Source organism: Brassica oleracea, unplaced genomic scaffold, assembly GCF_000695525.1.
Source record: "Brassica oleracea var. oleracea cultivar TO1000 unplaced genomic scaffold, BOL UnpScaffold00692, whole genome shotgun sequence".
In the NCBI taxonomy this organism is placed as follows: Eukaryota; Viridiplantae; Streptophyta; class Magnoliopsida; order Brassicales; family Brassicaceae; genus Brassica; species Brassica oleracea.
The window spans coordinates 122,672-136,365 of NW_013617439.1; the positions used below are offsets into that span (position 1 = coordinate 122,672).

At 36.3% G+C, this 13,694-nt stretch overlaps 1 protein-coding gene and 1 pseudogene across 1 annotated transcript; both read left to right on the forward strand.

Moving 5' to 3' along the window:
* Positions 1 to 206: 206 nt before the first annotated feature.
* LOC106319928 lies at positions 207 to 7,975 on the forward strand (annotated as a pseudogene).
* A 3,114-nt stretch (positions 7,976 to 11,089) lies between these two features.
* On the forward strand, positions 11,090 to 13,109 carry LOC106319930 (putative DNA-binding protein At1g48610). The gene is made up of 4 exons (XM_013758319.1): positions 11,090 to 11,565; positions 11,759 to 12,218; positions 12,460 to 12,528; positions 12,745 to 13,109. Exons 2-4 carry the CDS (start codon positions 11,766 to 11,768, stop codon positions 12,829 to 12,831), a joined length of 609 nt encoding a protein of 202 aa, XP_013613773.1. The 5' UTR covers positions 11,090 to 11,565; positions 11,759 to 11,765; the 3' UTR covers positions 12,832 to 13,109.
* Positions 13,110 to 13,694: the final 585 nt, after the last annotated feature.

Consider the following 13,694-nt stretch of genomic DNA (forward strand, 5'->3'; position numbering starts at 1 on the left):
AATAATTAATTATAAAAATTTTATGTCTGCGTATGTGGACAAATCACCTAGTTAGAAAATACATATGACTGTGTAAACAAATATTTTCTTATTCAAAAATTAAAAAAAATAAAATCTATAAATAATTTATTTTTAAAGTAATAATACATTTTACTCTTTCATGGTGTTGTCGCCTCTCTTTGAAGACGAAGAATAAACCTTAAACCATGGTTGAAGGACTTGAGTTGAAAGGCATAATGTGCGCCAACACCCGATATGGTCACCGCCATCGCCATGCCCGTCGACAACTCAGACATGTGATACAGGAAAGGAGGAAAAAGTAGAAGAGTGAAGGAAGTTTGAAATAAGAGGCAAGCAAACGTCGTCGTTTACGTTAAGTGGCAGTGTCGTTTCAAGCAACGGACACAACAACTCGTTTAAATAAGTCCTTTCTTAGAAACATTTCACTATTCAGAAAATTCGAAATTGTTGTTGCTTCTCTTTTCTTAAACTCTGAGTGACGATTGAGGTGTAAAAATCGCTTGTGATTCTTCATACTGAGTAAGGATCGTCGTTTTATGAACGTTGGGTTCTGTATTGGTTACGAATTCGTTTTGTTAATCGAGATATACGTTTTTCGTTATTAAAGGTATCAGAGCTCTGTCGATCTTTCGAAGGTGGTGATGGAAACGAGATCGCAATCAAGGTTGAAGGAGGCGATGGTTCGTGATGTGGAAGGTTCGTTTGGATCGAGAATCACCATTTTGGAGGAGAAGATGGAAGATCAAGCTGAGAAACTTAACCACAAGCTAGATCAACACATTGCGGAGATTTTTGAAGCGATTCGTTTGATTTCGTATCCAAAAGGACAAACATCTGCGAATGACGATCGGAAATCCTATCATCCTTCTCCAATGTCAAACTCATACAAATCTGGTAAATGTTGATCTGGTACAGCTAATCACTACTCTGGAAGAAATAGATTAGTGAAGCTTGATTTTCTTCGGTTTAGTGGTGATAATATGAAGGAGTGGTTGTCTAAGGTTAAGCAGTTCTTTTCGATTGATATGACCCCGGATGATTTGAAGGTGGGATTAGCATCTATGCATTTTGATGGTTTAGCTTTGGCTTGGAATCAATCTATGATGCAATCGGATGAAGGACAAGATCTTTTGTATGATTGGATGACTTATCAGATGTTGTTGGTGGAGCGTTTTGAAAATGTGTTGGACGAATAGATCGCAGAGTTGAAGGAAACGGATGGGATTGTGGATTATCATGGGAAGTTTGATTTGATTCGTGTGTGTGTGAAGCTTTTGTAGGCATACTTAGTAAGTGCTTACTTAGCGGGACTGCAAACCGATACACATGTTTCAGCCTCAAATTGTTCGCCAGTGTCTCATGCTTGGCCGTTTGTACGAGAAGGCACACCCTAAAAAGCCATTTCAGTTGACTTGGTCCCAATCAAAACCGGTAAACAACAGTGAAGGCATCTTGCCTTAAAAGAAGGAGAGTGGTAAAGTAGTAAGTCAGGGGGAGAAGTTTGATAAACTACCTTGGAAGCCTATATCACAAGAAGAAATGAGTAAGAGAAGAGCTGATGGTTTGTGTTATTTTTGTGATGAGAAATACCCTTCTGGTCATTATCTGAAGAATAAGAAGACACAATTGTTTATGATTGAACCTGAAGAGGAGGAAGTGGATATCGTAGAGAAGGATCAGACTGTGGAAGAGGATGAATGTGATTGTGCTCAAATTTCTGTTAACGTGGTTGCATGGATATCTGGTTATAGAACTATGAGAGTTAAGGGAGTGTTTGGGAAGCGTTCTATCTTTGTGTTGATTGATACAGTATCCACACACAATTTTATTGAAAGAAATGTAGCAGAAAAGTTGGATTGCACATGATTTCCTTCTGGACAAACAAAGATGGCCGTTGCAGATGGAAGTAAATTGGCAGTTTCGGCGAAGATTGAGCAGTTACGTACAGTGGAACTTTCAACATAACTCGTTCATTATTGATTTTATGGTAATTCCACTTGGAGGGTGTGACATGGTGCTAGGAGTTCAATGGTTGGAACAGTGGGGACCCATAACTTGACATGGTGCTAGGAGTTCAATGGTTGGAATAGTGGGGACCCATAACTAGGGATTTCCAACAGTTGACTATGAAGTTTAAACAAGGAGATAAGTATGTTACATGGATTGAAGGATGGTTCAGTGCGGGCAATGAAGGCTCAGAAACTGAACCAATACAAGGAGGAGGAAGTGCAGTTGTCTATGCTTTGTGTGAAATCGGTTGAAGAACGGAATTCTATTTCTCTTTTCTCTGTGGATAAGGAAGGGATCAATTGGAAGTTTTTTCGGAGGTGTCATCTTTATTGACGGAGTTTGAATATAATTTAAGGAACCTAAGTCATTGCCACCATTTTGGGAACATCATAACCACAAAATTTTCTTGTTGGAAGGTTCTAACCCAGTCAACCAAAGACCATACTGCTATGCCATGTACCAGAAGAATAAAATTGATAAAATGGTGCAAAATCTGTTGTAGGCAGATACAATACAACATAGTTTGAGTTCTTATGCGTCACCAGTCATCTTAGTAAAGAAAAAGGATGGAAGTTGGCATCTTTGCGTTGATTACCGTGTCCTTAACTTGTTGACAATAAATGATAAGTTTCATATTCCTTTAATTGAAGACTTAATGAACAAGTTGGGAGGTTCCAAGATCTATTCGAAAGTTGATCTCAGAGCAGGTTATCATCAAGTTCGAATGGATCCAATTGCTGTTCAGAAGACTGCATTCAAGACACATAGTGGCCATTTTGAATATCTAGTTATGCCTTTCGACTTAACTAATGCTCCTGCTACCTTTCAAGGACCGATGAATGCTGTCTTTCAGGAGTTATTTGAAGAAGAGTGTATTGATTTTTTTTTATGATATCCTCATATACAGTCTTTCGATTGCAGTCCATGTTGAGCATTCGCTAAGAGTTTTTGAGTTGATGCGCGAGCACAAGTTGTATGCGAAGATGAGTAAATGTTCTTTGCCACAAGTAGAGTGGAGTATTTGGGGCACTACATTCAAGCAGAGGGTGTCTCTACTGATCGACAAAAAAAATTGGTTGTTAAGGAGTGGCATGTTCAATCTAGTCTGAAGAAGTTGCGAGGGTTCTTAGGACTGGCAGAATATTACCGACGGTTTGTGAGGGGCTTTGGGACCATTGCAAAGCCATTGACTATGTAAACAAAGAAGGATAGTTTTGAGTAGACGGATGAAGCAAAGTTGGCATTTGAGAAGCTTAAGAAAGTGTTATGTGAGGCTCCTGTTTTAGCTTTACGTTGCTTTGATAAACCTTTCGTGGCTGAGACTGATGCTTGCGGCCATGGAATTGGAGCTGTCTTAATGCAGGAGGGTCATCCAGTGGCTTATATTAGTCGCCATTTGAAGGGCAAGCATTTACATTTGTCTATCTACGAGAAGGAGTTGTTGGCAGTTGTTTTTGCTATACAAAAGTGGCGTCACTACTTGTTATCTCGCCATTTTGTCTTCAGAAAAAAATCAGAAGAGTCTCAAATACTTGCTGGAACAACGCCTTAACACGCCTATCCAACAAAAATAGTTGCCCAAGTTATTGGAATTTGACCACGAGATACAGTATCGTTAGGGGAAAGATAATGTAGTCATTGATGCCTTGTCTCGTGTTGAGGGTTCGGAGATCTTGCATATGGCAATGTCGGTCTTGGAGTGTGATCTTTTGAAGCAAATTCAAGACTCTTATGCGGATGATGTCGTGATCAAGTAGTTGATGAAAGATTTGGAGGATAAGCCTTTATGTAAGAAAAATTTCACTTGGTCTTAAGAAATATTAAGGAGAAATAGTAAGATAGCAGTACCATCGAGTGAGACACTCAGAGATTCCATTCTTCACTGGCTTCATTGCTCTAGTTCAGGAGGTCATTCTGGTCGAGATGTCACTCATGAGCGGGTTAAGAGTTTGTTCTATTGGAAGGGTATGTCTAAGGACATACATAAGTTCATTAGAGAATGTCAAGTGTGTCAACAGTATAAGTATGATACTGCTGCTTACCCAAGATTGATTCAGGCTTTACCTATACGTTAGGCAATTTGGACTGACGTTTCTCTTGATTTCATTGATGGATTTCCTTTCTCCTTTGGAAAGTCTGTGATATTGGTGGTGGTAGATAGGCTAACTAAGGCAGCTCATTTCATTGCCTTAGCTCATCCTTATTCAGCTTCGTCAGTGGCTCAAAGTTTCTTGGATAACATTTTCAAGTTACATGGGTTTCCTCGTTCTATTGTGAGCGATCGTGATGCCGTTTTCTTGAGTTAGTTTTGGAGGGAGTTGTTCAGTCTACAGGGCGTTGCTCTTAACATGTCAAGTGCATATCACCCTCAGAGTGACGGGCAGACAGAGTTTGTCAATCAGTGCGTAGAGTCTTATCTGAGGTGCATGTGTAGCGATCGACCTCATCTTTGGAGCAAGTGGCTTCCTCAAGCGGAGTATTGGTATAATACCAATTATCGTACAACCATTCAAACTTCTCCTTATGAGGCAGTGCATGGTCAAGCTCCTCCGATCCATTTACCTTATCTTCCGGGTGAATCGAAAGTCGCTGTGATTGCTAAGTGTCTGCAGGAATCGGGAAGACATGCTTTTGATGCTGAAATTTCACTTGTTTCGCGCTCAGCATCGTATGCAGCAGTTCGTAGATCAACACATGACTGATAGGAGTTTCGAGAATGGTGATTATTTGTATGTGAAGCTCCAACCATATCGTCAGAAGTCTGTGGTGTTGCGTTTTAATTAGAAGCTGGCACCAAAATACTTTGGCCCTTACAAAATTATTGATAAGTGTGGTGTGGTGGCTTACAAGGTGGATTTACCTTCTACATCACAGATTCACCTTGTATTCCACGTTTCCCTGTTGAAGCAAATGATTGGTACTGCTACTACTTCAACTGAGCTTCCGGTTAGCTTGTCGGGTCTGTTGATGAAGGAACATGAGTCTATTTTGGAGAGGAAGATGGTGAAACGCTAGGGACGTGCAGCTAAGAAATTCCTGGTTAAATGGAATAATGCACCAATTGATGAAGCTTCGTGGGAGTTCCTGTTTGACATTACTCGGAACTTTCCTGCTTTTAAACCTTGAGGTCAAGGTTTCTTGGAGAGGAAGGTTTTGATACAGGAAAGGAGGGAAGAATAGAAGAGTGAAGGGATTTTGAAATAAGAAGCAAGAAAATTCTTTGTTTACGTTAAGTAGCAGTGTCGTCGTTTCAAGCAACGGACACAACAAATTATCTCGTTTAAATAAGTCATTTCTTAGAAACATTTCACTATTCAGAAAATTCAAAATTATTCTTGCTTCTCTTTTCTTAAACTCTGAGTGATGATTGAGGTGTGAAGATCGCTTGTGATTCTTTCGGCATTTTATGAACATTGGGTTATGTATTGGTTACGAATTTGTTTGTTAATCGAGATATACATTTTTCGTTATTAACGTGATCATCACTTCGTCGCGCATCAGGTCAATCATCCTCTGGAAACTCATTTTTAGCCATGACATATAGGTGTTTTTAAATACATATTAGTTGTTTTGGAGTCTTTTTAGTATGTTTTCGGGTTTTGGAGTGATTTGGAGGAAAGTGGTGATTTTGGTGCATTTTGGAGATAAAATGTTAAAGACCTGTAGCTGACTATCGACCAGCTTAGCGATCGATGATCAAGGATGATAATCGATCGACACACACTCGGTGTTGTCGATCGACGGCGAAGCGCAGTGGCCAGAATGGTTCCAGCCGACTTTAAGCCCAAGTCCCACAAGAATTACCAGATTACCCCTGGCGAGTTTTAACCTAATATTTATGTGATTTGTCATTGTTCTAGGCAACACACGCTTTTCTTACTTTCATACAACAAAATACTTAGAGACTTAGGTTTGGAGAGAAGATCCAAGAACTCCTTCAGAAATTTGTGAATGGAACTCCAGTTTTCTACTCTATTCCATTTATGCAGTTTTTATATCTTGTTGTTATGAATTGCTTAGTTATGTCTGAGTAGTCCTCTTTGTTAGATTTAGGGTTCAGATATTCATGAGGGATTAGCCCAAAATATAGAATTACTAAGTGTTAGGATATAAATCAACTAAATTGTTCTTAATGCATGTGTTCTAGAGTAGCTAACTAGGACCTTGCCTATCGATACTAGGGTGCAAGCGGAAGCTTGGTTCTCTGTCTGAATTAGTTTAGATTATGCTAGGATTACTAGAAAAAATCGAAAGCTGATTTAGTTAAACCTAGTGAACACATCAAACCGGTGGGATAACGCTCCATGGAAGGTTCATCGATCGACAACTTATTAGTTGTATCGATCAACGGGCTGAAAGGTGTATCGATCAACACCCCGTTGTCTCAAGACCAACAAGCGATAGCTGAGGTCCTAGATCTGGCGATAGATAGTCTAAAAATACGAAAGTTGATAGACTATTCTTATTGTTTGAGTTATATAATATCCATTATATGCTTAATATCTATATCATAATAATCCTGATTGTCTGAATAAAAACCTTAAGTCTAATGTTTCCCACATCTGTCCTAAAACCACACTCAATCAATCGAACAATTACTTGTTCACCCCTGCTATTTACTATTTTAAAACTTATTTGCTTAGTTTAACTACATAACTAGATAGATCTATTGTGTGTCTTACCTCCATGTGAATTCGATTCTTAAGTACTACAACTCGACCTCTTATTGAGAGAATAAATCACTGGGTAATTTTAGTGATATCACTCAACAAGGACGAGAAATCCTACGGTCACTCTCACTTCGTCGAAGACGCTGTTCTCTCCTTCGACGGACAATTTGCACTCTCCGGAAGCTGGGACGGCGAGCTTCGTCTCAGGGATCTCGCCACTGGAATCAGTCTCCACTCGACGTTTCGTGGGACACACGAAAGACGTCCTCTATGTTGCTCTCTCCATTGATAACCGTCAGATCGTTTCTGCGTCTTGTGACGGTACGATCAAGCTGTGGAACACGCTTGGAGAGTGAAAGTATACGATCTCTGACCAAGGTGAGGGACACAAGCAATGGGTTAGTTGTGTTAGGTTTAGTCCTAACACGCTTGTTCCGACCATTGTGTCTGCTTCTTGGGATCACACCATTAAGGTATTAGGTATGTAACACTATTGCTGAGCACTCTGGTTACTTGAACACTGGCTGTTTCGCTCTTTCGCCTGATGGTTCTTTGTGTTCTAGTGGTGCGAAAGATGGTGCGATCTTGCTTTGGGATTTGGCTGAAGGGAAGAAGCTTTACTCTCTTGAGGCAGGCTCGATTATCCACTCTCTATCCGTTAGTCCCAATAGATACTGGTTGTGAGCTGCGATGGAGAATAGCATTAGAATATGGGATCTTGAGAGCAAGAGTGTTGTTGAGGATTTGAAGGGTGATCTTAAGGCTGAGGCTGAGAAGTCTGATTCATCTGCTGGAACCCGAAACGAGACTAAGGTATAGGATTTTAAACTAACTTAATGATTGATTCTAAGTTTTGCCATTTGTAGTTGACAAGAATTGTATATTGATTCAATTAATATTAGATATCTGTTAATCATTCTTGTAAGGAAGAGTAGTGTACCTTAGATTCAGAAACATGTCTTGTTCATGATAGCTCGTTTCTCAGTTTTCTCATGTCTGATTTGAGATTTTATTATGGCTTATATGTTCCTAATTTGGAATGCAAAATATATGTTCCTAATGTGGAATGCAAAATGCAGGTGATATACTGCAAGTGGAGTGCAGATGGAGATACGTTGTTCAGTGGATACACAGATGAAGTTATCAGGGTTTGGGGGTTTTTGTCGTTATTAGAGAAGAAGAGAAGACATGATGATCACTCCAATTTTTTCTATCGATTCAAATGGCTTCTCTTCTGTACTAGTGTATTGAGATTGATTTTTTTCTAGGGTTAATGTCTGTAAAGTGTTTAGGATGTTGCCACTGTTCATTTACCATGTCTCTCTCCATCGTCCATATCTGTGTAGGCTTTGCTTTGTACCCACTTGTTTCTTAGACTGTTCTCTTTAGGCTTTTAGGAGTTAATGTTTCCGAGATACGTTATGTAATTTTTATGAGCACTTCTATGATGGTTGCTTGGGTCTCTTACATCATGTTGGTAAATATCTTTTTCTATTTTGAACATATGTTGGTAATATCCTTGCCTAAACTCTCCGCCTGTACCCGTTACTTTCCCGTGTATCCGCTAGGCGGTAGTCATCCGATTAGTTTCCTCTTCAATCCAATTTTTCAAACATTTTACAATTTAATTTATCATATTATAGACTTTTCACTAAAATTAATTCATAAAATCTAATAAAATATATTATAACAATAAAAACTGTACAAAGTAACTAGTTTTAGTCTATAAATCTAAAAATGAAAGTCATACAATAATATTATATTTATAAAATTTAATTAAATATCAAATAATATTATATTTAAAAATATCAAATAATCCAATAACTAGTCCTTAATTAATCCCATTTAATCTCCAATTTTCTTGTTAGACGCTAGGCCTAGGTTTATCGACTAGCGCCTAACGAATTCTTGAACCTTGTTAATATCTTAGCCATAAGATTTAATGTTTTAGGTCAGTTAAGTGATTCAATCTCAGGTTAAAATAAGGGTTAATTTTCTAATTAACCAATTTCAGAAATAATATTTTGAAGAAATTTTAATATTACCGCAAGTTTGATAATATTTTTTCAAATTTACTCTTAAAATATAACCATTTTTATAAATGCTTTAAATTAGTGATAAAAATAAAATTAACTCTCATATTATTTATATATTTAAGAATATTTTATAAAACATTTATAAAAGTTTATAAACACAACTCCACCCTCTAAATAGTAGACCCTAAACCATAATTACTAAACTCTAAACTTAAATGTTATGATATATTTCATTGAGTGTATTTTTGAAAATTCCTAGTCAACTTAAAGTATTTTAAGAAATTTCTCTATTAAGAATATTACTATGATTTTAACATTATTAAGTAAGTAACATGTAGCGCTTCTTTTATCCAATTATATTCTTGTGTGTAGCAAGTAAACGGTAAAAATGAAGATAGCTATAACGACGGTTATAAAAAATATGGCTATAAAAACATTATTATATTAGAATGTTGTATGAGTACTATACTACAAATGTTTGTAAAATAGATTTTTTAAAGGTGAAAAATAAAAGAAAATAAGATTAAGATTTGATAGTACAGATTTTCAAATTTCTTTTGGTAAAAACTCAGTGCCGTCCTGGACTTGTTCGGTACCTAAAGGTGACAGCAAAAATGCTACCCTTTAACAACAATTAAAATTTACTATATTTTAAATATATAATCAAAATAATACCAAATATTACTAAAATTTAAGTTAAAGGATAACAAAACATCGAAATATAATTTTCAAATCATCTTATTTGTTTTTTATCTTTCTATTTAAAGTTAACTTGATTAATTTCTAATACTAATTTTAATGGAAATTTATACAAATACAAAGAAAAATGAACAAAATATATAGTATATAGATAGAGAAAAACATATAATACGATAACATCATCCTTCACAACTTTTATTGTTTTCATAGATTTTCATAGAATATTAAATCTCTATGATAGTTATAAATTTCTGAATTTCAGGATTTTCTAAAAATATTACAAAAATGCACAAGAAAATACAGAAAAGACGTACATGAAACTCCCATAGAGCTACTTGGACAAAGATCAACCACAATGAAACAATGGAACATGAACAACTGGCAGTTCAAATTAATTGTTATAATATCTTATAGTTCTAGTCCCACTTCTGTTTTAGCAAAACCGAAAAAATTAAAATAAAGATGGAGAAAATAAATCATCTTTTAAGAAAACAAAAGAAATAATTAGGTCTTGTTTCAGTAAATTATCTATCTAATAATATATTATTTTATATAATATGCTTGATAAAAAAGTTAGGGATGTTGAAATGTATAACCAAATTTTCAGTATTCGGGAATGAATAAGTGCTTAGTAGATGTTATTTATCAGAAAATAAAAGTTTAGGAAAAGAAAAAAAATGATACGTAGATCTCGAACTTTTTACCTAAAGGATAGCACGCGAAGTTTAAGACCACTAGACTAAAGTGAATTTCATCAAATTTGGTACTCTTAAAATATCCATTATTTGTTGCGCCCAATATTTTAGCTTTATGGGTTTTAGTCCAAAGCCAGCCTAAGTAAAAACTACTTATATTTAAAAACATGAAACAATGTTTGGAACATAAGAAAATTACAAATTATATTTCAAAACAAAATAGAATACTTTTGAGAAATCATCAAAATAAAATAGAACATGATAAAATGGTATAGTAATAGAACATATTTTACATAATAGAAATGGAACATTAAAAGAAACAAACATAATACATATTGAGTTACATTTTTATTTTATATGTATATAATATAATAGAACACAATAAATAAATTTGTTTCTTCTCAGATCAAACTTTTTTTAACTCACGATGATGACAGAGATACATATATGACCGAGGAAAAGGTGCATGTAAATATTGTTATTGGGTACAATAGGTAGAAGATAAGAAGATGCGGTGGAAATGGTGAGGAAAAGATGAAGAAGACGATGGCAGAAACGAATATGATGACGATTCGGTTGGTGATGGTGATACTGATTGTACATGCAGAGGTGACTAAATCATAGAGATCGAAAGTTTATGTGTTCATTGGTGTGAACGAGAACCAGACAATGAAAGAAAGAAGAAGAAGAAAAAAAATAGAAATAATTGCATCAATTGTTTTAAGGAGTATTTTCGTAAACAAGATAAAAAAAATATTGAATATTATGGTTAACTTTTTCTGTTAGATAAGTGAATTATAATTTGTTTTTTTCTTTCATAAATTCAATCTTCAATTTATATCTAACAATATTTATTTATTAATCTATTGCAAAAATTAGGTAGGAGGTAGACCGGTATTTCTTCACCCACTTTATAACCATTAACAACCATTTGTTTCCTCCAAAACAATTTGAATTTGAAAAAAAAGTTGGATCAATTTTCAATTTTTGTTTTGTTACTTTCTAGAAAAAGTTAAAAAGAATACGCAAAACTATGTATTTATAGTACATAGTATTAGCATAGCATCATAAGCATTTTTGTCAATAAAGCATTTTAAAATATCACAAAACCGAAAATTAGATAGGTAAATTAAAAGATCTTTACCATTTTGGTGACTAATTTGTGAGATTTTCTTTTTGTAAGAATTTGTGTGACCAAAACTTGTTTTTCCTTCGAAATCTGAAAATTAATCAGATTGTTATTGATAGAGGTGGACCCCTATCGGTTAGCACAGCTGATTCTGAACCTCTCGGTCTGTCGTTTTGCTCTCTCCAAGCTCCAGCCATGGTGACTCTCTTCTAACCGTGAGACCACCTCTCTCATCTTTCTTCTCCGCCAAGTTTCTTCAGTGCTCTCTTTCGTGAAACCTCTCATCCTAAGCTGGAACTCACAAGGTACGACGTGCATTGCGAACCCTAGCTAGCTCTCTGAAAATGAATCTCTTTATCTCAAGGTTCTTGGTTTGCAACATTAAACATTTCGAAATCTCTTCAAGTTTGCATTGTTTATTAGTTTATAGTCTCCGTCGAAGTCCGTTATCTTGTGTTTCGATTCCGTTAACCGCCGTTTTCATGAATTGGATCTAAGGTTTCTCATGGCGAAAACATCTGAAACTTCTCCCTCGACTCACGGAACTGGTCTCGAACCTCCAAGATCCGATACACTCGGAGATGCGTCTGACACCAAACTTCCTTCTGACCTCACCGGCGTCTCAGCCGCGACTGGCTCTCAGAAACGCGGCCGTGGTCGTCCGCCAAAACTCAAATCCTCCGACTCCCAGCTAAACGGTGCCGTTCCAGCTAGAAAACCTAGCGGTCGCCCGAGAAGAAACAGAGCTCAAGCGGCTGCTGTTCCGACGACGGTTGTGAAGAGCGGCCGTGGTAGGCCAAAGAGGTCGAACACTCTGTCTGCGGCGGAGACTCTGGTTGATGGATCTAGAAAGCGTGGGAGGCCAAAGAAAGATGACGTGGCGGCTCCAGCTAAGAAACGTGGAAGGAAACCTAAAAGTGAACAAGTTGCTAAAAGGAGTGTGGGAAGGCCGAAGAAGGTAACTTCCTTCTCTTACTAATATGTTTATAATTGTGTGTGTGTAATAACTTTTAAAAAGATGCATGTTTGGTCAGTGTGTCGTATCTGAATTTTTTTGAAATAATGTGGAAATTTAATTGGTTGGTCTATTTGATAAGTTATTGTCTCATATGATTCAGTATCTACAAGTATCTAGTTCATGTAACACATAACTATTGCTGTCTATACTATGTGAATATAACTGTTTTGCTCGCATGAAGGCAACAGAAGGTAGTACCGGACAGGGAGCTGGAGACCCGAAAGAGCTCAAGAAGAAAGCTGCACTCTTAGTAAGTCAACACTCACTTGTATGATATTGGTTTACATCAATTTGGTTTAGACATAATGTTGTGTGGGATCATGTAGAGTATGTTGTTTCGCTTAATTGAATGATTAGTTGCAAAGATGGGGTTTGGGTTTTCATTAGTTGATTAGGGGATTTGTACAAGAGAAAGATGCAGATAGTCAATCTCACTATAATTTTCTGATGAAAATATTTGTTGCAGAAAAAGAAAGTGAAGCAAGCTGCAGAGAAGTTGAAGATCGCAGTTTCAGCAATCAAGGAGGTCCAAGAGCTAGTTGCAGGAATGTAGAAGCTGTGATTTGACTTATCTAAAAAACTGATGATGAAGAATAATCTTTATGCTGGTTTTTAAGGGAAAATTGGGAAAACATCCACTGGAGAATTTAAAATTTGATTGTTTGATTTTCATTTAGGTTTTGTTTGTACGTTCGTAGGGATTAGTGGCAGGTGCTACTGGTTCGTAAGCTTTTATGACAATATCTTGTGTAGCTGTGACAGGGGAGGAAGTCACACTTTTGCGTTAAAACTCTTGTTATTAATTGAATTTCTTTGTCGTCAAGGATAATATTTTTAGTGTATCGATGTTGCTGATTGTAGTCTTGATTCGAGAATAGTTCTTTTGGCTCATATTCAATCAACAATCATATGAAACGTAGCTAAAGCTATAGATTGTTTTGCATTCTCGTGATCTAATTAAACTAGGCATGAACATTAGGGTATCAAATTAAAGTCGACCATTTCCTATCTAGGGAAATTAGTACCGAGCGGATAAATTAAATTTTGGATCGGATTCGGTTTAATACCATTCAGGTTTTGGTTAGTTACATCCCCAAGAACCGAAAATTATATCCAGTTCGAATCCACTTGAAAATTAGATATCTAATAAATTATTTGTGGTCACCTAGTTTTTAAAAATGTATTTAGTACAGTGTTGAATATTATGAAGAGAGTCCCAAATCCAACACCAAAGTTCGATTCTTCACAACTGCTAATGACACAACTGTTATCCGAATGTGTTTTTGTGGTGCAATCCGCGACTTCAAACTCATGATCTAAACTAGGCATGGACATTAATATATCAAATCCAAGTCAAGTATTTCATTTCTAGGGAAATGGGCACAAATAGGATAATTTGGAATTTTTAGCTGGATT